Here is a 26320-nt window from a genome sequence, read left to right as displayed (position 1 = left end):
TTAAAAGACCAACCCCCTGTCTTCTCAATCAATTAAATTTTTTTCCCACCTTTCTCATGCGTACCAGCCCCTCCCCAAATCAAAAATACCTGCAGTCATAAATCCCCAAATCAAAATCATCTTCGCCACTACCCCATTGCTCCACCACCGTGACACCACCCTTAATTGTGGAGCAACACATTTTATTTATCAACTTTCAGATAAGCCAATGATTTTGCAACATAGCAAATGAAAATTCCTGAATGGTTTTGTAGGAAAAGCTGTTACGGTGGAGCAATGAGTAATGGTTTTCAGAATAACCCTCCATGCCATCCATGCTAGTTTCCTGGATTGCTGTAAAAAAAAAAAATATGTGCACAAACAACAAAGAATAGCAAATGATGATAGAAAAATTCAGTTGAAAGATTTGTACATAATCCAATTATTAATACCGCAGAATAGTATCTTCTTGTCCTTCCCTAGGCATCAGGATTGAAGAATGTCAAATGTCATCCATATCTACACACTTCCCATCCTTAAAGCACACTACCAACTATATAAATATGAACAGCAAAAAAAATACTAAGCTGCAACGAGCATGGAAATCTAGATTTTTTTTTTTTTTTCCCTAGAAAGTTATCGAAAACATGAAGTCCAGAGAGACTGATGCTTCTAGGAATAGCGGTAGTGGAGTGGTAGTGGTGTCAAAGATGATTTTGATTTGGGGATTTAGGATTGCAAGGATTTTGATTTGGGGGAGAGGGGCTAATACGCACACGCACATGAGAAACCCGGAAAAAAAAAGGTTTTGTTTTTAATTGATTAGGAAAAAGGGGTTTTTGGTCTTTTAAATTTGTTCCATTTAAGAAATGCACATGTGAAAGTCACATTATTCATATTTCCATCAAACTTAACTATAAAACTAATATTGTGGTGCAAAATGTAACAAGAATCATAGTTTAGAATGCAAATTGTGCATTCAAATAGTTTATGGTGCAAAATATAATTTGGAGTATAATTTAGGGTAGTAAAGTGTAATTTTCCCTATTATTATTTATAACTTTACTTTAAAGCTATAGTAGGGTATCAAAGATGACACTCTGCTGTAGCTTGGATGCTAAATATTATAGCAATAGCATCATTGATGTAGCCTTATTTTATGGTGTGAGCTGTTAGAACTTTTTTAGCATTTTACAGCTTTTCTGTGAATGCTCTCCTACATTTCACATATTATTCCTTCAATGCTAAACCCATCCATATAATCTAAACAAAGACATGATTGAAATTTCGCTATTACTTTGTTTATGGGGTGGCCAAAGAGGAGTGCATATAGAAATAGAGCTGCGGTTTTTTGTTATAAAACCTTGCATCCCTAACAATAACTCATTTGAGGAAAATTATTAGGTACTTCCGGAGTACCATAAATGCGTAGTCTCCCCTCTCAGATGAATGTCCACCATGAATTTAATTAGTAGGACCTACCATTCATTTGAGAGAATGGAAAACACATTTATGATACTTTGGGAGTCCACAATAAATTCCCCTCATTTGATATATTAATTTGTCCCCTCCTCAGTGTGAGCCATATGTTTCTCTCTTTGTATTTTTTTTTTGTTTTGTTTTGTTTTTTGTTTTTTAAGTTGAGGTAAAGCTAGTTTTGTTAAATTTTCTATTAAGTCAAGTTAAAGGCTTTTAAATGAATTGTCATATTCCAAACTCTTGATTTCTTTCAAATGAATCATGACCTTCAAAGTCTATATAAAAATGAAATAGAGAAGATTCTAGATTCATGGATTACTTAGGTTTTGGTTGGTCACTTTTGCTGTGAGATAAAGAATAGTTTATACTTATTTTGTTTTCCTAAAATTATTAAAATATTTTTCCTATTAAAAAGGACATCATTTTGGGACTTGTCAATAGCAAATTAGAAAGTCTATTGCCTCCAATTTTTTCACAGGAAAAAAATCCCACCATGGTTTTATATTTGTATTGTGGTGGGGTCTAATGAGATGAATTTGTTAGAGTGTGATTTAAAGAAAAAAAAAATAGCGGCAATTATATCGTGTATCTTCAGGAACAAAAACATTTAATAAAATTTATTAAAATATTATAGATATATATATATATATAAGGTATATTCATTATAAATTTCGAATATATTCAACTAATGACTAATTTGTTCATCTCTTATGTAATAATATTTAATAAGCCAACTAAATAAATCAAACTAGCATGTGTTTATAACATACACATTTAAATTGCTTAAATTCAAATGTGATAATATTTACAAATTACCCAAAAATAATAATTTATTTTCATCATATTGCCTAATTAACCCTATTTCAGTCAAATACTATCATCATGTTTATCATTTTGCAAACTTATTTTTTCGCTAAAATTTTCTTCATCGTCATTAACATTTACTATCTCTTCTTGTTCTTTTTATTTTATAATTTTTTTAAAAAATATTTCTTCTTGGCATTCTAGTTTCTTGGACATATAACAATAATGACAAAAATAAAAAATAATTCTATTTTCAATTAATATCTATTCATAGAATAGAAAATAAAGTGAAGTGTAAGTGTGTAATGTATAATCCAAATTTTGTAGAAGAAAGAGAGAAAAACAAAACTTATGAATATGTTATTTTATTAGGCTAAATTAAGTAACTTAGTAATTGTGTTAAAAACAAGTCTAGCAACATGTTAGATTCAAATAAAAGTACAAATTCTAACAAAAAATCTCATTTAAAAGCATTTATCATAAGATTTTACGATACGATATGATTCATACAATTCATGAGCATTTACAATACATTGATATAATATGAAACCTTTTACACACGATATGATATGTATTGTACAATATGTGATATGTATTGCGTATTGTACAATACTGACAATTATGCTCACATCAATGTGTTAAATAGTCGAGGGTGCAAATGGTTTATTGGAATTTTTTTTTTTAATCCAAAAGGCGGAGTGCACATAAAAGAGTTTCATAAAATAACGAACTAAGTTGGCCTACAAACCAATGGTTACAAACTCTCCTTTTATATATATATATATATATATTAATAAGATGTAAATTTTGAAAAATCTACCATTAGATTGCACTTTCTTATTAAATCTTCTATGCTTGTAAAATTTCAAGAAAATCAAATATCTATATTTATGTCATCAATCAAATGATTAGTTTTAAAGTTTTTAGTCTTAAATTATGCATAAAAATAAGTTTATGGATCAAATAGTAAATAATATTTAATTTGAACGAAATTGGACATGCATGTTGAGAACATAAATAACATGCAATCCAACGAATATATTTTTAAAATATGTAAATATGATAATTTTTTAGTGGGACTTTGTATCCATTGCCTACAAAATTTTAGGCAACCTTTGTTCTATAATAATTTTTCTAAAGTTTGAAAAGTGTTTGGTTTGACGGAAATTGATTTCAGGAAAATATTTTACGCATTTGTGGGTGTTTGGGGTGACTGAAAATGTTGGTCAATCCGATTGATTGTAAATAATGGCATTTATGATAGAAATTGGTTTATACTTTTATATTTTATAAAAAAATTTCCGCATCACCCAAAACTCATCAACAAAACTTCTACCACCACCGTCAGCCACCCAATTGCCGGCCCTACTAATTAACATCTCCAAATCTCAGGTTGCCAACCATCGCTATTGCTAGTCTCCGCCACCGCTGGTTGCGGGTCTCCACCACCATTAACGGCTATCGGTTTTTTGTAGCATTTTTCTCAACACAACTAAATACTTGAAAATATTTTCACTTGAAATTAGTTTGTAGTCTGAAAATATTTTCTATCAAACCAAACATAGCCAGAATAAAAAGAGAGAGGGTAAAATATAGTTAACACCCTTGGGATTTTAATTAATGCCAATTAGGTCCAAAACTTTTAAATTTGACAAACTTAGTCCTAAACTCAACTTGGATCTTAAATCGTTACTTATTTTTCTCATCTCTCTCATTGTGATTTGGGACCAAGTTGATTAGTTTTGGATTTGGTTGACATTAGTCCAAACCTCCGCCACCATTGGTTGTCGATTGCCGGTTTTCCACAGCATTTTCCTAAACACAATCAAATACTTGAAAATATTTTCCGGAATATTTGTTAGAATGCAACCAAATACTTGAAAATATTTTCATTTGAAATTATTGTTTGGTCCAAAAATATTTTATGTCAAACCAAAACGTAGCTAGAGTTTAAAAAAAGGGTAAAATACAGTTAATGCCTTTGAGGTTTGAACTAATTCCAGCCTTCTTAAAAGTGACAAACTTGGTCATAAACCCAACTCGGAACCTAAACCGTTACTCATTTATCTCTTCTTTCTCATCGTGACTAGAGACTTAAGGGCATTTTTATTTTATTTTATTATTATTTTTTTTTAGAGTCAAGGGCCTGTTTAGTTGTATTGTTTAAACAACTGTATTCGTTGTTTAAACAAAACAACACGTATTTCTACAATATATTTTTCACTTACATGTATTTTTAGAACATTTAAACAATGTTCCTAGAATAACGTTATCAAACAGTTGCTTAAGTTGGTTAGTACCGAAACTCCTGTATTTAAAAAAGAAAAAGAAAAAGAAAGTGTTAAAAAAGGTAGCGTTGTTCTGAAACGGCAGTCGTTTTGGGGAGAACAAAACAGTAGTGAAGAGGCAAAAGAGTGAAGATTGGCGTTCAGATCAACTGTGTGGGAGACAAGGAGTTAGACAGAGAGAGTAGTCAGTATGGGGGAGTGTTAGATAACATGAAAAAAAAATGGAGAAAAAGAGAGTGAGTTTGGAAGGAAAGAAGGTGATAATGGTACCGTACATGGAGGCACACGTACCAAAGTACCATGAGTGGATGCAAGACCCAGCTCTCCTTCAAGCCACTGCCTCTGAGCCCTTCACCCTTCAACATGAGTTCCAGATGCAGCTCACCTGGACCCAAGACTCTAACAGTTCTCTCTCTCTCGCTCCCCCTTTGTGTGTGTGTCATATTTGATCTTTCTGTGCACCGACTCAATTTTTTGATGAATGATTAAGGTTTTGGATATGGGTTTTCTAAAATTTTCAGTTGGGTTTGTTCAGTTTTGATTGTACATGCATATATGTATCTGCCTGTGGCACCAACTAATGTTGGAGGTGGGTTTTGCAGAGCTGACTTTCATTGTATTGGATAGGGAGATGTTTGTTGGAGAGTTCGTTTGCTGAGAAAATTGCGGTCGAAAAAAAAAATTTACATAATGCAAGGGCTTTTTAAATAAACAAAATTAATTTAGCTTCCCATATACAAATATAGTAAAATTCACTTGAACTCTAAGGCCTCGCTTAGGAGGAGGGAATAGAATGAAATGTAAAAGAATGAAAAGAATCATTTTAGAATATTCTTCAATTCCTTTGTTTGGGAGTTTTAATGGAGGGAATGGAAAGTCCATTACCTTGTTTGGGAGTTTAAGTGGGAGAGAATGGAATGGGTAGGAGAGAACACTCATTCCTTTCTATTCCCTTAAAACATCAAATTTTCATTCCCCTTGAAATTGGGAGGAATGGGAGGGAATGAAATTAGATTTAATGATTGTTTTACTAGAACTCCCAAAATACCCCTATATATTCAACTCTTTATTTTAAAATTGGGGTCTAATAGTAATATTATTATAAAATGATTCCATTTCATTCCCTCTATGCTGCTCCCAAACAAGATTACTTACATTTCATTCATTTTCATTCCTTTCCATTCTTTTATTTTAAAATATCCAATCCAGGTTACTTAATTCCATTCCATTTCATTCTTTTCCATTCTTTTCCCTCACTTAAATACATTCTATTACATTCCATTCTTTTCCATTCCCTTATGATCATTCCATTCCATTACATTCTCTTCCCTTATGAACTCCTAAGCGGAGCCTAAGTAGCCCGTTTCCATTAGTCTCTATTAATCTATTATAAGGGATTGATAGCATGCCCTTTTCCAGCCATGGTTGGTGATGTGAATTTATACATGAACAACTTCGATGATCCCAATATGGCAAAGATTGAGATAATGATAGCTGGACCCAAAAGGTACACTTACCCTTACTTTTAGGGATAATCTTTCAAATGAGCTCTAGCTCTACTGACACCTCCTTCAATTATAAGTTTTTGGTGGAGGCTGAGGTTGTGAGCTCAAGACCCATCAGGTGTGTGTAACTTACCAATTAACATAAGTTAACAAAATTCTGATGATAAACAGATTTTTATTTAGTGGTGGAGGATTGTGTGATTGCCAAATGCCTCTTTTCATTATTTTTTTAATCTCATTTATATGCATATTAACACCACCTTTGCTGGGATTTGGGTTTCATTCATTTTCCTTATTGTTTTTGCTTCATATTCAATTTTACAAAAGGGAAGCTGTGAATATAACACATGCATATAATGAATTGAGGAATGCAGCTAGTGGAGTGTGCTTATACGCACGAACTTCATATAAATGTAGTTAATCTATGTGTTTTTTGTGATGAGCTTGGGGTTATGCATATGGATTTCATATACATATAATTATATGAACTTCATTTACACATCCTATTCTCTTAGGGTCCGTTTGTTTTGGCTTCAAATCAATTTCAGAAATGCTTTTCTGTAAAATGATGTGTTTGGTTGTTACGGAAAATTGGGTCAAACTGAAAATATTTTCAGTGTTGACCATAAAATAAAGGACCCAAGGCGTAAAATATTTTCAGTTTTCATTTTCACTTCAAACCATTTCACTCCTCACATTACTCTTTTTGAGCTTCTCTCACACACATTCCTCACAGCAGCAGGTACTCTCCAAGCTCACTCACACTAAGGTCCAACCTCTCCCTTACGCTAAACACAGTCGATCCTCTCCCTCACGCAGTCGATCCTCTGCACCCACGGTGAGTTTCCCTTTTCCATTTCTTAGTCCGATCCACAGTGAGTTTCCCTTTTCCATTTCTTAGTCCGATCCACCCTCTCAATTCATTTCTTAGTCCGATCCATACACCTCCGACCCACCCTCTACAAAAGTCGATCCACATTCCCTCAAACCCATCTAGCCAAAACCCACCCTCAAACCCATAAACAACCCAACCTCCGATCCACCCTCTCGGATCCGATCTATATATATATATATATATTTATATAATTATTTACTTCATATAATTATTTATTTATTTACATCCGATCCACCCTCTCGGATCCGATCTATATATATATATATATATTTATATAATTATTTACTTCATATAATTATTTATTTATTTACTTTTTTTTAATTATCCATTTTTTATTTAATTATTGATTTAAGAATTTAACTTTTGTTGGTGTTACAATTATACAGAAATAGAATGCAATGTGATTTGTTGGTGTAAATATTGATTGTGATGGTATTATGTTGTGTACATTGTTGATGTTACAATTATACAAAAATATATGTGCATAAAAATTTTGGTACTCGTTATAAATGTGGTTTAGATGTTTTCTATTTGTGTCTGTTTTTATATACTGTGTAATCAATAACATGCTTGTTTTCATACCTCTTAGACCACAGTGTTTGTGATTTTTTAGATGAAAAAAAAAAAAACCAAAGCCGCAATTCTTGCCTTAGTTGCATTTGTCCTCCTTGTGGGGGTTGCATTGTTAAGGAAATTGCGGCGTAGATGACTGCCTAGGGCACCTTATGTTAATCATGCAGCTGAGAGAGAGGAATACATAAATAGTATTTTGCATGGAAGTGAGAGACATTGTGTGAGTCAAATTAGGATGAAGCCTATAGCTTTCCACCACTTGTGTCACATCCTCATTGAGGGGGAGCACGTACGCCCAACTGTTCACATGTCTGTTACGGAGTAAGTGCTAATTTTCTTACACATTATTGGTCATAATGTGAGGTTCCGTGTAATTGGTAGTCAGTTCCATAGATCGACTGAGACTGTTCATAGATACTTCAAGGTTGTCCTTAGGGGGGTCCTGAAATTATATAGAGCTCTAATAAGACTGCCTAGCAAAGATACACCCCCAGAGATAAGGAATAGCAGAAGGTTCTACCCATATTTTAAGGTAAATATTGTGACTTGTGTATTTTTGTAAATTTTGAAGATTTGTGTAATTTTAAACCATTATGTCTGTTCAAAATTAGGATTGTGTTGGAGCAATAGATGGTACACATGTTTGTGCATCTGTGCCACCTGAAATACCAGGAAGGTTTCGTGGTCGCAAAGATGGAACCACGCAAATGTGTTAGCTGCCATTAGTTTTGACTTAAAGTTCACTTATGTATTAGTTGGATGGGAAGGTGGTGCACATGATTCACGTGTGTTAAATGATGCATTTGCTAGGCTAGGGTGATTTTCAATTCTCGGAGATATTATAGGATTACTTCACCTTTTTGGTTTATTAGTTTAATAAATATTGTGCATTTTCCTAAGCATAGTAGTGATTTGGTTTTATTTTTGAATATATGTAGGTAAATATTATCTTGGTGATGCTGGGTATGGTAATAAAAATGGAATTTTGTCACTTTATTAGAGTGTGTGATATCACTTGAAAGAGTTTAGTGATCGCCCTCCTAAGAATGAGCAAAAACTATTCAACCTCCGACATTCTTCATTGAGAACTACCATTGAGCGAGGGTTTGGAGTGTTGAAAAAACGTTTTCGAGTGTTGGATGCAAAACAATTTTGGTCTTTTGAAACCCAAGTGAAAGTAGTGTTAGCATATTGTGTGATTCATAATCACATTATGGGGGTTGAACCAAATGACCATATTATGGAAGCTACAATGAACCAAGTAGAGTCTAGTGGCCCCCAACAAGAAACACAGTCATGTCAAGACTCCATTGAAGATAGTAGAGTGTGGAATGCTAAGAGAGATTAGATATGGCAAGCTATGTGGTCTTATTATACTAGGAGTGGAGAGTAGTACTTTATTTAGATTTTTATGATTGTAATATGTGTTGTATTTTTTTTTCTGTAAGGACAATGTATTTACTATAGACTTCTGGTGGTGAAAGGAAAAAGTATTTGCAGCATTAAAAAGTATTTCTAGCATTACATTGTTATTTCCAGTGTTAGCATGTTTCATTCTGTTGTGCACATGTATAAGCGTGGTTGTATGTGTGTTTGATTTGTTGTTCATATTCTGAGCGCAATTACTAAATGCTACTCTCACTATACATTTTTCATATGTAGTAATGTCAAAGGAAAAAGAGAAGGTGGGCGGCAGTAAACAGTTCAGGTGGCTGCCTCCCATGCACACGACTCTACTTAGGCTACTTGCTGAGGAGGCTGCAAAGGGCAATAAGCCTTCTAACACTTTCAGGGCCGGCTCCTTTGCTTTTGTAGCGAAGGAGATATCTGCACAATTTGGGGTCGAGTGCCACCCCTCTTATATAGAGAATCGGATGAGGACTCTGAGGACTATGTGGACCACTATTCAAACTATTAGGAAGAAAAGCGATTTCGGCTAGGATGATAATTTAAAGATGATAACATGCGATGAATAAACATATCAAGAAGTGATGGTATGGCTTCCAACTATATTTTCTTAATATAAATGATAATATATGTTTTTGGCTTTATAATCTATGAATTGAGAACAAGACAAGGTTGCTCAAGTACCCTCTTTATATGAAATTTATAGTGTCATTCTTTTTAGGATTCCATTGCTTTTACAAATTTTCAAATATAACTGTTATGTGCGGATCTACTGACAAATCTGGTCTTAGCATTTGTACATTGTATTTTCTGTTGTACTTATCTTCAAAATCATGGGTTATGTCTCCTGTTCCCTAACAGATTTTTCTATTTATCATTGACCTAAATCATCTAATGGCATCAGTGTTTGAATTGAATATTGAATTTATGAGTGAAGTGATTATTGCATTGTTATTAAACGTTCCTTTCTCCCTTATAGGCTCATCGGAAGCATGCAGAGTATCTGAACAACAAGATTGAGATGTATGATGAATTAGCTATTGTAGTGGGGAAGGATATAGCCACGAGTAGCTTTTCTAAGTCGTATGTGGATGTTGAGAATGAGCCAGACAATGGGGACAATACTAAGTTTGTGGCGGACAATGCGGAGGAAGGTGTGGTGGACAAAGGGAAGAATGCGGTAGAGTCATCCACCACTGGGTCGGGAATTTCCAAGTCTCGCAAAAGAGGGCATGCACCTCCCTCTAAGGATAGTGTGCTGACTGATCTGTCTGATCAGCTGAAGAAATTGTTGTGGCTATGAAAGAAATCAACTAGGGGCTTGTTGATTACACAACTCTTTACTCTGAGGTCATGGCTATAATGACGGCTGGGTATAGCGAAGACATGCTCGCAACTGCCTTTAACCATCTATGTGAAAATAAGAAGGCAGCATGGGGATTTCTAGCCAAGAATGCTAAGCTGAGAAAGCTGTCGATGAATAATTTTTTGTGCACACACCTCTGACTTGTTTGTTTCATGTTGACTGTGACGGTAGCTTTAGGGATTAACTTTTGTTGTAGTTCCAACAATTAGCTTTAGGGATTAACTATGGTATTATATATGTAAGTCTTTTATATTATTGGGACGATAAATTTGCCCAAATTATGTATTTGTACTATTCAGATACCATGTGTAGGTATCATTTTTGTACAACATGGAGGTGTAATGCCAATGGTGAAAGACTGATGTGGCTGTTTTGATATAAATATTATGGGTATATTCGGGTGATTAATTTTGATGTTGTGGTGGATCAAACATTTTGTACTGTTATAGGTTTGTAATGCAGGAATTTGTAAGGCATTTCATATTTTCTGTAAAATGATCCACAAACCAAACATGGGAATTGATTTTTCGTAAAAAGATCACCATTTTCCGTAAAATGTTTGAACGAACCAAACACCGGGATTGATTTTCTGTAAAACTGGTAGCATTTTCCGTAAAATGTTTGAACGAACCAAACATTGAAATTGATTTTCCGTAAAACAAATTCCAAGACAGCCAAATAGCCTGAATACATTTTCCTTTACAGGAAAACAATTTCCCTTGAAATGATTTTACACTCGGAAAAGCATTTCCGTTGAACTAAACACAGCCTTATTACAGAAAAAAGGGAGGGATGGGGGTAAATTACACCAACCTCCCTTGAGGTTTCAAGAAATGACACTGCCTTGAAACTATTGAAAATAGTACTCAATCCCTTGAGGTTTGTGATGAAGTTAATAGATAAGTCCTTTCACTCTGACGCCATTACTTACTTAAGCAGAATATTTCAAAAAAATGATTCCTACTCAAACTAACTTTACTCTGAACTATGATTAAATGTAACCCTTAAACTATTCTTACTCCTAGGATTTTCCCTCTTCCATTTCAACCCCACTATGCACTTAAAAAGTTGCTGGTTTAGTCTTAATTATAAGTGTGCATTTGGCATTAGTTCTTTAGCATTTTGCTAAAAGTGTGCTAAAATATACTTATACCTTGAAAAAGTGAAAAAAATAAGGTTTTAAAAAGCTGTACATAAAGCTAAAAGCTAGGAAGTAAGCTGGACAGGGGCGTAGCCAGGAATAAATACATGGGGGGGCCGGGTTGTAACATAAATATACTAAACGCCAAAAGAAAAACAATCACACGCACAAGACAGTATTTACGTGGTTCAGCAATTTGCCTTCGTCCACAGAGTTGTAGGGATTTCACTATTATCAAAGAAAATTACAATGTGCTGCTACAGTGTTTTTCTTTCTCAAAAATAACAACAAGACAAAACCCTAATCACAAAAAAAAAAGGCTTTTATATCACATGACGAATTAAAGGACAATTCATTCCATCTTTCACCTTTTTCCAATTATTAAAACCTCTTGAAATGAATACATCTGATCCGGGACGACCTATTGGTTTCTTACTAAAAAGGTAGCAAGGTAAACAATATATCGCATCCATTGAAGGTGAGTATTCCAACCAATCCTTATGTGAACCATACCATGAAGGTTGAAATCGACGACGATGAGTATCATCATTGTATGGATATTCTATATTTTCAGGTTGATATGGACCTTCTATGATATAAGCTCGTCGAATTTCATCTTGTATGTTGATAGGAAATTCACATATTTGTTTACGTGATCCTAGATCACGATCTATCTCTTCAAATTGAAGTTTTGGACATTTGGAGGGGTGTTCATCAGGCATTGAAATATTAACATTTGTTTCTACAGCCACAGGTGTCCTAATTTCTGAATTGCTAACATCTTTTTTCTTAAAGAATGCATCAATTGTTTTTCATTTGCTCATAATTCTTTTAGCTTTAAGAATATGACTCAAAAATTAACCTGAAAAGAATTTAAAAAAAAAAATTTAATTAGAAATTTTTATTTAGTTATATGAATGTTATTCATACTCAAGAAAAAAACAAAATTTTCACTATAATTTAAACAGTCAGCCAATTTTTAATACAACTTTAATTAATAATAACCCCTCAAACAAAAACAAAAATAATTTAATTAATTTGTCTTTTATAATGTATTGGTTAATTTAATTATATAGCTTTAATTATTATTGTTTAGTTTAACAATAAACTATATTGCTTTAATTTATTTGCCATTAATTATACTGCTTTAATTTGTTATATTGTTTAGCCCCTCGTACATATTACATTAAAAGAGCCGAACATTATACATTCCATGTGCAGCACAATAATTAAAGCAACGTAATGTGCTACACATTACATTGCTTTAATTATTATGTTGCATCCGGCCCCATGTGCCCATAGCCCATCTACCCCATCCCTACCCCACTTAATAGCCAAGACAAGCACAAAATGCGCCCCAATCACAATAGCTAGCTGCAATCAGAAAATTTCGCAATGCCAATCACAAATCATAACACACGTTACACTAAATGACAATTAATATTTCACCAAACACCTACACTGAGTCACTGACCAACAACAAAAAGGGATAAGATAAAGCCAAAAAAAAAAAAAAGACAAAAACACTAAAACATAAAAAAGCAAATTCAGCCAATCAGACTCTCAGAGAGTCACAATTCAAAAGAGAGAGAGACACTTACCGAGATGTGTGAATGTGTGATCAGAATTTAAAGATAAAAGAATAAAGAGTTAAGAGACTCTTCACTCTTCATAAATATTCTTTCATTTTTTTTTTCCTTCAGTGAGATAAAGAGAGAGAGACTGAGAGAGAGTTAGAGAGAAAAAGTGAAAAACCTTGTCCTTGAGAGGGAGGGCCGGACTGCCGGAGCGGAGGGAGGCAGGGAGCAACTGCCAACGTCAACGAGCACCGCTGCACAGCCTGCACTAGAGCAGAGGCAGCACCGCAGCACGATCTGCGATTTCAATTTTTCAGTGAGATCAGATAAAGAGAGAGACTGAGAGAGTCAGAGAGAAAAAGTGAGAAATACCTTGGGGGAGGGCCGGAGGGAGCACCGTCGCACCAAGGCCAAGCACCGGAGCAGAGGCAGAAAACTCTGCGATCTCCGATCTGCAATGAGCGGCGATCGAGCTGCGGCGACGATGATGGCGACGTCAACGTGACCGTGGGTTTGATGGAGCTGACGAGCTTTAGATTGTTGGAGTTTGATGAGCTTTAGATTTGGGGTTTGATGGAGTTGACCGTGGGTTTGTTGGGTTTGAGCTTTGATAAACACCTCTGTTTTAGTTTGTTGGAGTTTGATGAGCTTTAGATTTAAGGGTTTGATGAGCTTTAGTATTGGGGATTTGGGGTTTGATTTCTCTGCCACTGCTAGTGATGTGATGGGTTTCTGCTCTCTGCCAGCGACAACGCGACGTGATGCTCTGTAATGGTTTTTTTTTTTTTTTTGGTTGAGAATCCGTGGGCTAGCCGTGAGCGAGCTTGGGCTCGCCGTGGGCTTGGCTTGGCTTGGGCTTGGCTTGCCGTGGGCTGAGGCTCTGTTACAATTTTTTTTTTTTTTTTTGCTTGAAAGTAGAACAGATATATATTTTTTTTTAATTTGAGGTGTTCCTAATTTTTGATTGGGGGCTGGGAAAATGGGTGAGAAATGGGTAGAGGGGCCGGCTGTGTAATGTTGGGGGGGCCTAATTATTTTTTCTTCCTAGTCTAATGGGAAATTTTTTTTTTTTTTTTGCAGGGGCCTCGGCCCCCTCAAGCCACTATGTGGCTCCGCCCCTGAAGCTGGACACAAACAAACACTAAGTTTAACTAGAATGAGAGCAATCTAGTAATTTTCAGATTTTCTGGAACTCGCTATCTGTCATTGGCTGTAGGAAAGGACAATGAGTATTATTCAAAGTTTTGAGTCTTCTTTTTTTAATATTTGGTTTGTTTCCTTTGTTATCTAGAGTCCTAATCTTTGTAGTAATAGGTTATTTAGTCTCCTAGTCTTTCGACTAGAAAAAGGTTTAGAAATAGCTTGTATAAAGTCTTTGTTGTAGTCAATAAGACTCTTAGAGTTCTTGAATTTAATAAAATTCGAGCAATATATTTTAAGCTATGAGTGTGTGATTGCTTAGGGTTTATCTTTCTTTGTTTTTAATTCTATTCATTGTTTTAACCCTAAGAAGCCATCAAATTTCTTCAAAATCCAATCTTTTTATTACCTAAGTCTAACCCTACCTAAACCCTTAGACATCAAAGTGTATTCAAGAAACCTTCAAGATCTCATCAAGAACAGTGGTGATTCCTAAAGATTCTACATCAAAATTGGTAGCAGAGCCTATTAAGTCCTCTATCCTGTATCAATTTGGTATCAAAGCCCACTTAAATGTTTGTATTGTGTGAGTTTGGTATTAGAGCAGGTTTTGCCATGATGTATCCACACCATGGGAGATAATATACAAGTAGATTGACTTGCTAGAATGGTAGAACAGCTAAAGTGCCACAAAAGGAAGTAGGAAAGCCACAACAGGATGCTGAAAAATCAGAATAACTTTCTAGAATGGTAGAGCAGCTAGAGGAGCAAGTAGTAGACTCTACATGGCAAGTTCAAGAGTCAGACAATGTTCAAAAAATCCTAGACAGCCGGAAAACAAGCAAAAGAACCTAATGAGCTAGCTGAAGCGCTTAGACAACTTGAAGATGAGTCAAAACAAGCGGACCCCCCCCCCCACACATATATAAAAGGCATATTCATTATAAATTTTGAATATATTCAATTAATGACTAATTTATTCATCTTTTATGTAATAATATTTAATAAGCTAATTAAATAAATCAAACTAGCATGTGTTTATAACATACACATTCAAATTGCTTAAATTCAAAAGTGATAATATTTACAAATGACCCAAAAATAATAATTTATATTCATCATATTGCCTAATCAACCCTATTTAAGTCAATACTATCATCATCTTTATCATCTTGCAAACTTATTTCTTTGCTAAAATTTTCTTCATCGTCATTAACATTTACTATCTCTTCTTGTTCTTTTTATTTTAATAATTTTTTAAAAAAATATTTTTTTCTTGGCATTCTAGTTTCTTAGACATATAAAAATAATGAAAAAAAATAAAAAATAATTATATTTTCAATTAATATCTATTCATAGAATAGAAAATAAATTTGTAAATATTAAAGTGAAGTGTAAGTGTATACTATGTAGTCCAAATTTTGTAGAAGAAAAAGATAAAAACAAAACTCATGAATATGTTATTTTATTAGGCTAAATCAAGTAACCTACTAATTGTGTTAAAAGCAAGTTTAACAACTTGTTAGAACCAGATAAAAGTACAAAATTTAACAAAAAATTTCATTTAAAAGCATTTATGTATGTTTTGTATAATACATATGATTTTACGATATGATATAATTCATGAGCACTTACAATACATTGATATGATATGAAACTTTTTACGCACGATACGATATGTATTGCACAATACATTATATGTATCGCGTATCGTACAATACATACAACTATACTCACATAAATTTGTTAAATAGTTGAGGATGAAAATAGTTTATTGGATTTTTTTTAAAATCCAAGAGGCGAAGTGCTCATAAAAGATTTTCATAAAATAACGAACTAAGTTGGCCTACAAACCAATGGTTACAAACACTCCTTTTATATATATTGTAAGATGTAAATTTTGACAAATCCATCATTAGATTGCACTTTCTTATTAAATCTTCCATACTTGTAAAATTTCAAGAAAATAAAAAATCTATATTTATGTCATTAATCAAATATTTAGTTTTCAAGTTTTTGGTCTTAGAGTGCATTTGGCTCAAAATTAAAAAGCCAGTTTATTTTACTTTTCAGCTTATTTTTACTACTATTCATGAGCTCCACTGCATTTTTTTGGTACTACTCATGGATTTCACTGCATTATTTCAGCTAGTTTTTACTTTTATCTACCGTACTTTTAGCAAAAAGTTTTCAGTTTCAACAAAATAAACAGATTCCAAATAGATCCTTAAATTATGCATAAAAATAAGTTTATAGATCAAATTATAAATAATATCTAATTTGAATGAAATTGAACATGCATGTTGAGAACATAAATAACATGCACTCCAACGAGTAGATTTTTAAAATATGATAATATGATAATTTTTTAGTGGGATTTTGTATCCATTGCCTACAAAGTTTGTAGGCAAACTTTGTTTTATAATAATTTTCCTAAATTTTGAAAAGTGTTTGGTTTGAAGAAAATTGATTTCGGGAAAATATTTTACACATTTGTGGGTGTTTGGGGCGATTGAAAATATTGGTCAATCTGGTTGATCGTAAAATAATTGCATTTATGACGGAAATTGATATACGCTTTTATATGTTATAAAACTTTTTCCGTATCACCCAAAACTCATCAACAAAACTTCTACCCACTACTGTCAGCCACCCAATCGCCGCCCATACTAATTAACGTCTCCAATCTCAAGTTGCCAACCACCACTATTGTTAGTCTTCGCCACTGCTGGTAGTGATTCTCCACCACCATTGGTCGTTGGCCATCGGTTTTCCGTAGCATTTTCCTTAACACAACCAAATACTTGAAAATATTTTCGAGAATATTTGTTGAAACGCAACCAAATACTTGAAAATATCTCACTTGAAATTAGTTTGTGGTCTGAAAATATTTTTCAAACCAAACATAGCTAGAGTAAAAAAAGAGAGTAAAATACAGTTAACACCCTTGAGATTTTAACTAATGCTAATTAAGTCCAAAACTTTTTAAATTTGACAAACTTAGTCCTAAACCCAACTTGGATCTTAAATCGTTACTTATTTTTCTCATCTCCCTCATTGTGATTTGGGACCAAGTTGATTAGTTTTGGATTTGGCTGACATAAGTCCAAACCTCGGCCACCATTGGTTGTCAACTGCCGGTTTTTCAAAGCATTTTTCTAAACACAATCAAATACTTAAGTTGGTTAGTACCAAACTCCTTAATTTAAAAAAGAAAAAAGAAAAAGAAAGTGTTAAAAAGGTGGCGTCGCTCTGAAACGGCAGTCGTTTTGGGGAGAACAAAACAGTAGAGAAGAGGCAAAGAGTGAAGATTGGCGTTCAGATCAATCTGTGTGGGAGACCAAGAAAAAAAAAATGGAGAAAAAGAGAGTGAGTTTGGAAGGAAAGAAGGTGATAATGGTACCGTACATGGAGGCACACGTACCAAAGTACCATGAGTGGATGCAAGACCCGGCTCTCCTTCAAGCCACTGCCTCTGAGCCCCTCACCCTTCAACAGGAGTTCCAGATGCAGCTCACCTGGACCCAAGACCCTAACAGTTCTCTCTCTCTCTCTCTCCCCCTTTGTGTGTGCGTCATATTTCATCTTTACGTGCATTGACTCAATTTTTTGATGAATGATTAAGGTTTTGGATATGGGTTTTCTAAATTTTTCAGTTGGGTTTGTTCAGTTTTGATTGTAAATGCATATATGTATCTGCTTGTGGCACCAACTAATATTGGAGGTGGGTTTTGCAGAGCAGACTTTCATTGTATTGGATAGGGAGATGGTTGTTGGAGAGTTCATTCATGGAGATCCCCATGTTGAAGGTCAGTTAATCAATTACCCCTAGTTCGTTTGCTGAGAAAATTGCGGTCGGAAAAAAAAAATAAAAAAATAAAAATAAATAAATCTGCAGGATACAAGGTATTTTTAAATAAACAGAATTAATTTAGCTTCCCATATACAAATATAGTAAAATTCACTTGAACTCTAAGTAGCTTGTTTCCATATATTAATCTATTATAAGGGATTGACAGCATGCCCTTTTCCAGCCATGGTCGGTGATGTGAACTTATACATGAACAACTTCGATGATCCCAATATGGCAGAGATTGAGATAATGATAGCTGAACCCAAAAGGTACACTTACCCTTACTTTTGGGGATAAACTTTCAAATGAGCTCTAGCTCTACTGACACCTCCTCCACTTATAAGTTTTAGATGGAGGCTGAGGTTGTGGGCTCAAGACCCATCAGGTGTGTGTAACTTACCAATTAACATAAGTTAACAAAAATTCTGATGATAAACAGATTTTCATTTAGTGGTGGAGGATTGTGTGATTGCCAAATGCCTCTTTTCGTTATTTTTTATTTCATTTATATGCATGTTAATACTGCTTTTGCTGGGATTTGGGTTTCATTCATTTTCCTAATTGTTTTTGCTTCATATTCAATTTTACAAAAGGGAAGCTGTGAATATAACACATGCATATAATGAATTGAGGAATGCAGCTAGTGGAGTGTGCTTATACGCATGAACTTCATATAAATGTAGTTAGTGTGTGTGTTTTTCGTGATGAGCTCGGGGTTATGTATATGGATTTCATATAAATATAGTTATATGAACTTCATTCACACATCCTATTCTACTTATTACATAAAAAAAAGGGAGGGATGGGGGGTAAATTACACCAACCTCCCTTGAGGTTTCAAGAAATGACACTGCCTCGAAACTATTGAAAAATAGTACTCAATCCCTTGAGGTTTGTGATGAAGTTAATAGATAAGTCCTTTCACTCTGACGCCATTACTTACTTAAGCAGAATAGTTCAAAAAAATGATTCCTACTCAAACTAACTTTATTCTGAACTATGATTAAATCTAACCCTTAAACTATTCTTACTCCTAGGATTCTCTCTCTTCTATTTCAACCCCACTATGCACTTAAAAAGTTGCTGGTTCAGTCTTAATTATAAGTGTGCATTTGGCATTAGCTTATTTAGCTTTATGCTGAAAGTGTGTTTAAGTATACTTGTACTTTGAAAAAGTGAGAAAAAGTAAGGTTTTAAAAAGCTGTACATAAAAGCTAAAAGTTAGCAAGTAAGCTGGACACAAACAGACACTAAATTTAACTAGAATGAGAGCAATCTGGTAATTTTCAGATTTTCTGGAACTCGCTGTCTGTCATTGGCTGTAGGAAAGGACCATGAGTATTATTCAAAGTTTTGAGTCTTCTTTTTTTAATATTTGGTTTGTTTCCTTTGTTATCTAGAGTCCTAATCTTTGTAGTAATGGGTTATTTAAGTCTCCTAGTCTTTCGACTAGAAAAAGGTTTAGAAATAGCTTGTATAAAGTCTTTGCTGTAGTCAATAAGACTCTTAAGAGTTCTTGAATTTAGTAAAATTCGAGCAATATATTTTAAGCTATGAGTGTGTGATTGCCTAGGGTTTATCTTTCTTTGTTTTTAATTCTATTCATTGTTTTAACCCTAAGAAACCTTCAAATTTCTTCAAAATCCAATCTTTTTATTATCTAAGTCTAACCCTACCTAAACCCTTACACATCAAAGTGTATTCAAGAAACCTTCAAGATCTCATCAAGAACAATGGTGATTCCTAAAGATTCTACATCAAAATTGGTAGCAGAGCCTATTAAGTCCTCTATCCTGTATCAATTTGGTATCAAAGGCCACGTAAATGTTTGTATTGTGTCAGTTTGGTATTAGAGCAGGTTTTGCCATGATGTATCCACACCATGGGAGATAATATACAAGTAGATTGACTTGCTAGAATGGTAGAACAGCTAAAGTGCCACAAAAGGAAGTAGGAAAGCCACAACAGGATGCTGAAAAATCAGAATAACTTTCTAGAATGGTAGAGCAGCTAGAGGAGCAAGTAGTAGACTCTACATGGCAAGTTCAAGAGTCAGACAATGTTCAAAAAATCCTAGACAGCCGGAAAACAAGCAAAAGAACCTAATGAGCTAGCTGAAGCGCTTAGACAACTTGAAGATGAGTCAAAACAAGCGGTTTGAAAGTTTAATGGAGGAAAGTTTTGAAACTCTCGAATGCGGAAAAATAATTCAAAAAACCAGCTACTATTTAACTATTGTTGTGCCAAATACATCTTAGCAAGCCACACATTTTTTTCTATAACAAGCTAAAGCTAAAACAAAAGAAGATATCATCATGAAAGGAGAGATAAAAGAGATGGAGAAGCTTTTTCCAATACTTCAACATGTTCATAAAAGGTAAGGATGTGTCACTTGCAATGATGGTTCCCATTATTAAATTTGTAATTCCTAAAATGTTTAATCCCACTAGAGAAAAAGATGTTCCACTGTCATCATGATTTTAAGGAACAAAGAAAAGAAAGGAAACTCAAATTCAGCCCTTTTATCATATGTCAAGGATGCTAGTGATTTTATAATTGGTTGCAATTATTGGAGGGCAAAATGGTAATTTCATTAATAAGGTAAAGGTAAGATAGAACCCTTACTTTAACCAAGGGCAAGTTTGTCCCCCCACCCCCTTATTTTTTTTTTTTTTTTTTTTTTTTTTTTTTCTAATGTCCTGACAAAGTTAGGTCAAACATTGGTTTTAATGTTGAATGTCAGTTCTGTAATAGTTGGAGGGCCTGTTGTTTCTTAATTCCTCAAGGGAGGTTGGTGTGAGGACATTTTTATAGTCCTTAACTTCCCTTCAGTGATTATCACTATTTGTGTTATAGAATTAATAATCATGATTGTAGTTATTATCTTGTCTTTGCAAGTCAAATTCTCAAGGTTTTGGAAACACAAATGTCATCCAAGTATATTTAGATCCAGTCTTATGATCATAGCAGATACAGCTATAGATGGGGAAGCAAAATTTGCTATATTAGCCTTTTGGGCCATTGGCTGGCTCCAAAATATCATCACTTCAAATTTGTGTTTTGGATTGACCCTTCTACATTAACCCAGACCAGATCATCAACTAGTGATTTAACAACTCAGCTACTTTAAAATATATTTGTCAATTAATCTGTGGCCGGTGCATTAGGATAGTCTGATTATTGACACTCCATTTTGAATGTTTGACTGAAATGAATGCTGACCTTCATCTTGCTCAATTTTCTTTTGGATTGGCTGTGAACTTTATAAACTCCTTTACCTATTTAAAAAAGGGGAAAAGGCTTAATTACTTTCCTATACTATAATATAGTTCTCAAGCTTATATCTTATCATTTTGCGGTTGCTAGCGTAGTCGTGGGAAAGGACTTGGAAAGGAATCTGTCTTGTTAATGATGGCCTTTGCAGTTGAGAGCTTAGGGATACACATCTTCCGCGCTAAAATTGGGGAATCAAATGGAGCATCTCTTACTTTGTTCCGGAAATTGGTCTCTCTCTCTCTCTGTGAAGCATGCTTTTAATTTCATATCCACACATTCATGCAATGCTGGCCATTCATTTGAACAAAATTTCCCTTGCTCTTGCCTACATATGAATTGGTACACATGTACTTAGGGTTGATATCGGTTTGGTGTTGAGAGCATTTTTTGCACTGAACCAATGCTGTCGGTTTTGCAATATTTGGGAACAACATTGAACTGTTAGGAAGGACAACCGGACTAGGCTGACTGTACTTCAGTTGGTTTGATATGGTTTTCTGGTTTCCTCTAATTTTCTTATCAACCAAATGGATCAAAGAAATCAATCCTCATTCAATCTTTTGAACATTGAAACCCTAGATTACAATAAATTAGAAAGAAGATAGTTTTCATTCATATCAACTGCCACCACTACCACTGAAATAGGGAAAAAAGAAAAAAGAGTTGAAACCTGAGCATGATACAAAATAATGAGAGAGAGAGAGAGAGAGAGAGAGAGAGAGAGAGAGAGAGAGGATACAGCAAAGTCAGAGTAATGTATGTTACCTTNGGGGGGGGGGTGGCGGCGGGGAAGGGTTGTGATGCTAGGAGAAATGAGAAGTAAGATTAAGGTCTTGGAATGTTAATATATAAGGTCTATGCCGGCACCTGTGTGGGGGGTCAAACCAAGGACTCTTGATTAGGATACTGGTTACAGAACCACTGAAATATAGGAGAAGGTACTCATAAATGGGATATATTGTCCTCCCTCTCACTTTGTAGGGAGGATGTGTATATCCCATGCATGAGATAATTATTGAGGATATAAGTGCTATGCTTATAAAATAAAATTACATATATATCAGTTGGTGTTGGCATAAAGAATTCCAGTAATGATACCCAAAACAAATTTTTGTGATTTTAGAACCAATACCCAAAAAAGGCCAAAACCAAAAATTCTGATAGGTTTTTTATTTTATTTTTAAACACCCATATGTACTTACATGGTCTGCATTTTATCCCTCCTCACCCCCAACACTTTTCTTGTTTGTGTGCACGACAGATGACACTTGCTCGCTTTGTCCTTAACTAAACTCAATTGTGATTGGTGTAGGGATTCGAAGAGGCTTCTTATAGTGAAATCTTTAAAGAGGTAAGATTTTCAATCCTTACAAACACCAGTACACATAGCTGTGCTGTTGTGTAATTGTATTGGCTTATAAAGAAGTTAAATAGACTACAACCAGATCATTTATATCACCAAGTGTTTATGCATGCATTTTTTGTCATTGGCTTATGAAGAAATAGAAGCTTCTCGATTCTTGATATTAATGTAAGGAAATATTCTTCCCCCAGCATCAACCTTGTAATGGTGCAGGCCTGGTAACGATGGAATTTCTACACAGTTGAGCTTACAGATTATTTGGCTGCTCCTGCCCGTTTAGTATATAATTCCTAGTAATTTTATGACATGTTAGTTTGGTAAATAGTTCAGGATCTTGTTATCTAATGGGTTGGACCTATCTAATCAGAAGAAATCAGCTTAATTGGATTATTTTGACATTTAATTTTTATCAAATTATACAAAAAGATGAAGAGGAAAACTATTAAGGAAAATTTTACAGGAAAAAAAATATTGTCCAAACTGGTTGATTGACAGTTGCCAGGAAAGTTGTCAAATATTGAACTGGATCTATGTGGTTAGTTATGTTCTTTTCATTGTTCTAATGGGGAATAAGACTTCTATAATTATGAATAGGTTGAGCTGTAAGTTTTTGCTGAACTAGTTGCCTTATTTTTCATAAGCATCCAAGATAGCAAAATTTTACATTGGCGGAATATAGCTTCAACTGTCCTCCTGCCACTTAGCGTATATTGTTCCTTATTTGACAGGTGACTTTGGAGTTACAAGTAACAAAGCCCAAGCATGAGGAGCTCCTGCATTTGCTGGGTAACGTAGTTACTCATGCATAACTTTATCTATGTAGACCAAGCAAGTATATTGGATTAACTATGGTTTGAGGATGTCATCTCATGAGATGGCAGTTCACTTGAATGTAGGGGTTATGAACTAAAAGAAAGATATTTTGATAGATTATTTTTGCTAGATTTGTAATTCCTGATCTTTTGGCCCTTTCATTCTTTTTTGTATAGACCAAGTAAGTTTATTGGATAAACTGAGCTTGTAAAAATCTTTGCAAAATGTGGAGCATCCATGGATAAGAATATTTGCAAGTAGTTGATGGTGAGATTTAGTAGAATGGAGCCAGTTACATTAAAGTAGACGTCACTGAATATTCTTATATCTGCAGAGTCTACATTAATCATGTGAAAATATGTAATTTTGGTAAACATATTCATAGCAAAATTAAAGTATTGAAGGAGGCAAACTTGAGGACAGCCATTCTAGAGTCTAATTTTTGTTTCTACCTTGAAAGAAAATCTAGAATACCTACCGATTGAATGTTGGGGCCTGATGTTGGATGCATCTGAGGGATATTGTTTACAACTGAACTTCCAGCTTGCCAGACGTGATTAACAGTTGTTCCATTGTTTAGCGGGCCCACAACACCAAAAATAGTCATTTCATTTTTGGCATATGTTGCTGAGATGTTTGAAACCCGAAAGCTAAGAGCTGCTTGTTTCATTGAAGGGTTGTAACTGGTTATTGGTGTTGTATAAGCTGTCATAGTCCCATTAGCATTGAGAAAAGCAACAATAGCCTGCGATCCAATCATGCTTGTTCCAGTTGGATTGATTGCCCATGCAATCCATCCTGTAGAAGTTTGAGTTGCTCTGTAAGCAATCTGAATGCTTCTGGTGGATGGAATGTAGTTCCAGTGCAGATGGCTCTGTAATACTGGAAGGTCAATGCAGGAATTGAATACTTGGTTAGTTGAAAAGGTGTAGTTTGAGCAGGTTTGAGCAGAGGAAATGGAGACTAGAGAGATGACAATGCAAACTATCAGGATGGGTGTTGAGGTCAATGCCATGGGATACTGATGAATTTCTAGGAGCTTAGGATTACAATGATTTTCTGCTGGGGAAGAGGGTTTGAGGATTTGGAGTTAAACTGTTGGGACAAATAAGCTTTAATGCTGAAATATTTTCCAAAGAGCTTGAATGGAAACAAGAAATTTTTATCAAAGATGAAATTATTTGAATTTCCAGTCTTAAAAACTCAAATTTAGACAAGCATTCGATCCTTGATTTTGTAAAAGCTAGCGGCTGTTTTGATAGAAGCGTAAAAGAGTTTTTCTCCTTTTTAATAGAAGTGTTTAGTGAAGTGTAAAATATGGTTGAAGTGTGAACTTTTGTGAATTTTGTAGTCTCAGTGTGAACTTAATGAATTGAAGTAGAATAGTCATGAGAGTTGTCTTCATTATAGCATCACGAATTCTTCATTGACATTTCTCCTATGATGTAACTGCTTTTTTCCAACCCAACACCAATTCAACAACAAAGCGTAGTCCTAAAAAGTGGGCATAATTGTTTGATAAACCGACAAGGGATTAATGGCAACTTATAGGTGAAATGAAATACAAGTTTTTAGCTTTAGACAGAGTCTTTTTGAAACGCCGAAGTAGCATTTATTTATATATTAATCTTTAAACTTTGTTCTTCACATGAACACCATGTGCTAGGTGCGTGTCTATGAAGCCAAAGCCAAAACAAAAAGATAAGATAAGAATACAGAACGTAGTAAGTAATAGAAAGCTAGTGAGACAACCTATTAATAATTTAAAAAAAAGTCTTGTGGAGTAGAGTGGAGGAGGTAACTTTTATAGTAATAGACTGAAATCAAATGTGCAAGTCACACGCACCCGGTGGCTGTTTTTTTTAACTCGTTCAACGCGAATGAGTTCTTTTCTAACTTGTTCAACACGAGCAGGTTCTTTAAAACTGATCATGTACTCTAAATCATTTATCTACCATATTTCTTTTTTTTTTTTTAATTTTTATTACAAATAGTTTGACATTATTTTTTACTATTCTGGGTGTATTGTGTAGGATTCGAGGACGGAGCAGGAGCTTGGGACCGGTCCTAGGGTTGGGCGTATATTTCCCGTGGACAATCTTCATCTTCCACCTGTTGCTCCTGTCTCTATTGCTGCTGCAACTACTGCAGTTTCTTCCTTACCTTCTCTCGCACTTTGGCATTCTCGTCTTGGTCATGCCCCATCTACTCGGGTACAACAGCTAGCTTCTAAGGGTCTGTTAGGTTCTGTGTCCAAAGACAATTTTGATTGTACTTCATGCCAGTTAGGAAAACAGCCAGCTTTACCTTTCAATAATAGTAAATCTATCTCTAATAGTATTTTTGAGTTAATTCATTCTGATGTTTGAGGACATTTTCCTATTACTAGTATTGGTGGATCTCATTATTTTATTGTTTTTGTTGATGATTATTCTCGTTATAGTTGGATCTTTCCTATGAAATCTCGTTCTAAAATCTTACCAATATACAGTAACTTTGCAAAAATGGTTGAAACACAATTCTCCAAACATATCAAAACTTTTCGATCTGATAATGCTCTTGAATATACTCAATATGCTTTTCAAACTCTGTTACATTCCTATGGCACTGTACATCATCTAACCTGTCCAGGCACCTCTCAACAAAATGGTCGAGTCGAAAGAAAACTTCGTTATATTCTTGACACTGTCCGTGCTCTTCTTCTTTCTGCCAAAGTTCTTGCCCCATTTTGGGGTGAAGCTGCTCTTCATGCTGTTCATGCCATTAATCGCATTCCAAGCGCTGTCATCCATAATTAGACTTCGTATGAGTGCCTTTTTAAGTCACCCCCTGACTATCATTACCTTCGCTCCTTCGGATCT

At 34.5% G+C, this 26320-nt stretch overlaps 2 protein-coding genes across 4 annotated transcripts; one reads left to right on the top strand and one right to left on the bottom strand.

The window, feature by feature from the left end:
- Positions 1–17312: 17312 nt before the first annotated feature.
- LOC112018541 (GCN5-related N-acetyltransferase 9) lies at positions 17313–23742 on the top strand. 3 transcript variants are annotated; one of them, XR_002883620.2, is made up of 6 exons: positions 17313–17692; positions 17892–17963; positions 18174–18276; positions 21379–21511; positions 22545–22634; positions 23375–23406. XR_002883620.2 is itself a non-coding variant. In XM_024051071.2 (6 exons), exons 1-6 carry the CDS (start codon positions 17509–17511, stop codon positions 23453–23455), a joined length of 612 nt encoding a protein of 203 aa, XP_023906839.1. In that variant the 5' UTR covers positions 17329–17508; the 3' UTR covers positions 23456–23742. The 3 variants fall into 3 exon arrangements, 2 of the variants coding, with proteins under 2 accessions (XP_023906839.1, XP_023906840.1); XM_024051071.2 differs by having other exon boundaries at positions 17329–17692; positions 22596–22634; positions 23375–23742; XM_024051072.2 differs by having other exon boundaries at positions 17349–17692; positions 18189–18276; positions 22596–22634; positions 23375–23742.
- LOC112018542 (cytochrome b561 and DOMON domain-containing protein At5g47530) lies at positions 23710–24892 on the bottom strand. The gene has a single exon (XM_024051073.2). It carries the CDS (start codon positions 24472–24474, stop codon positions 23908–23910), a length of 567 nt encoding a protein of 188 aa, XP_023906841.1. The 5' UTR covers positions 24475–24892; the 3' UTR covers positions 23710–23907.
- Positions 24893–26320: the final 1428 nt, after the last annotated feature.

The sequence above is a fragment of the Quercus suber genome, unplaced genomic scaffold (assembly GCF_002906115.3).
Source record: "Quercus suber isolate HL8 unplaced genomic scaffold, Cork oak 2.0 scaffold_99, whole genome shotgun sequence".
NCBI lineage: Eukaryota > Viridiplantae > Streptophyta > Magnoliopsida > Fagales > Fagaceae > Quercus > Quercus suber.
The sequence above is the reverse complement of the archived record's forward strand: the minus strand, read 5'-3'. Positions and strand labels throughout refer to the sequence as shown.